The sequence below is a fragment of the Aplysia californica genome, unplaced genomic scaffold, assembly GCF_000002075.1.
Source record: "Aplysia californica isolate F4 #8 unplaced genomic scaffold, AplCal3.0 scaffold00292, whole genome shotgun sequence".
NCBI lineage: Eukaryota > Metazoa > Mollusca > Gastropoda > Aplysiida > Aplysiidae > Aplysia > Aplysia californica.
Genome location: NW_004797562.1, coordinates 705,240 through 706,558, shown reverse-complemented (window position 1 = coordinate 706,558; position 1,319 = coordinate 705,240). Strand labels below are relative to the sequence as shown.

At 45.9% G+C, this 1,319-nt stretch overlaps 1 protein-coding gene across 1 annotated transcript in view; it reads left to right on the top strand.

Moving 5' to 3' along the window:
* Window positions 1–398: 398 nt before the first annotated feature.
* LOC101855651 overlaps window positions 399–1,319 on the top strand; it is a gene marked incomplete at its 3' end in the record, with an annotated part of 5,257 nt that continues 4,336 nt past the window's right edge. The window contains 1 exon segment of the mRNA XM_013084426.2: window positions 399–961. Coding sequence (XP_012939880.1) covers window positions 533–961 — 429 coding nt within the window.

Sequence of the window (1,319 nt, the reverse complement as noted above, 5' to 3'; positions counted from 1 at the left end):
AACGATACTAAACAGGATAGGGTCATTCGGGGGAACACGGTAGTTGTCGCGGTCAAATTATGGGCTAATCTGAAGAAAACGCGCCAACTTTTGACAAGGGTGCCCTCCGGAATAAGCCTATAAATAGAATTCTTGACTTTTTTCTAATGAAACTTCAAGCGTTATCGATTCTTTAGATATTCAGGTACCCAAAATTGGAGAAAGTTAAAAATCGATTTTTTGACTCAAAATCGGGTTTTCCAGACCCGTGACATGCCTTAATTGAGTGTTGGGAGAGTCGTCACTGCCGGATTGATCCGTGAGAGTAGGCTGGAGGGCTGCTGTACCTGTCTTCAACAAGCGGCGTGAATGTTTCATTTCTCGACCAACTATTCCTACATTTATAATTTTTACAGTGTTTTCTTTCTATCTTTTCAGAAGTGCTATTACTACACGACATATCATCTACTCGTATCATCTCAAGTATTACTACACGACATATCATCTACTCGTATCATCTCAAGTTCAAACTGCCCTTGCACAAGCATGAAGAATGAAAATTGGTCGCTGGGGCAACGTTTCATTTTCCCTCCAGTTCTACCAGAGCTTTGTGCTTGGCACTGTTGTGTTGGCAACTGTGGCCGCCGTGACCAACTACTTGAGTCAGACCTGGAAGACTCCCATCAGCCACATCCGTGTGGACAAATACCGCAGACAGAAGTGCCACGTGCAGGCTCACCTCCGACTGAAGAGCCTCAGGGATCAGGGTTCAGATGGCGATGTCTCTGAAGATGAAGGGCGTTGCAGAGTGTTCCCCATGCTGCACCAGTCCAACTATAGCTCACCGGCGGAGGCTGCGAAGACATCATGCCGCAGAGTCCAGCCAGTCCCCGGCTCTTGCCACGTGGCACAGGAAGTCTTTTTCTCCCAGCCACCTCCTTCCTGTTCCCATCAGGAGCACATCAAGTTCTGTCAAGTGGAGGTATGGAGGTATTGTAGTGTGAAGGTATTGTGGTGTGGAGGTATTGTAGTGTGGAGGTATTGTGGTGTTCTGTCAAGTGGAGGTATTGTAGTGTGAAGGTATTGTGGTGTGGAGGTATTTGTAGTGTGGAGGTATTGTAGTGTTCTATCAAGTGGAGGTATTGTAGTGTGGAGGTATTGTAGTGTGGATTTATTGTAGTGTTCTGTCAAGTGGAGGTATTGTAGTGTTCTGTCAAGTGGAGGTATTGTAGTGTGGAGGTATTGTAGTGTTCTGTCAAGTGGAGGTATTGTAGTGTGGAGGTATTAGTGTTCTGTCAAGTGGAGGTATTGTAGTGTGGAGGTATTGTAGAGTGGAGGTA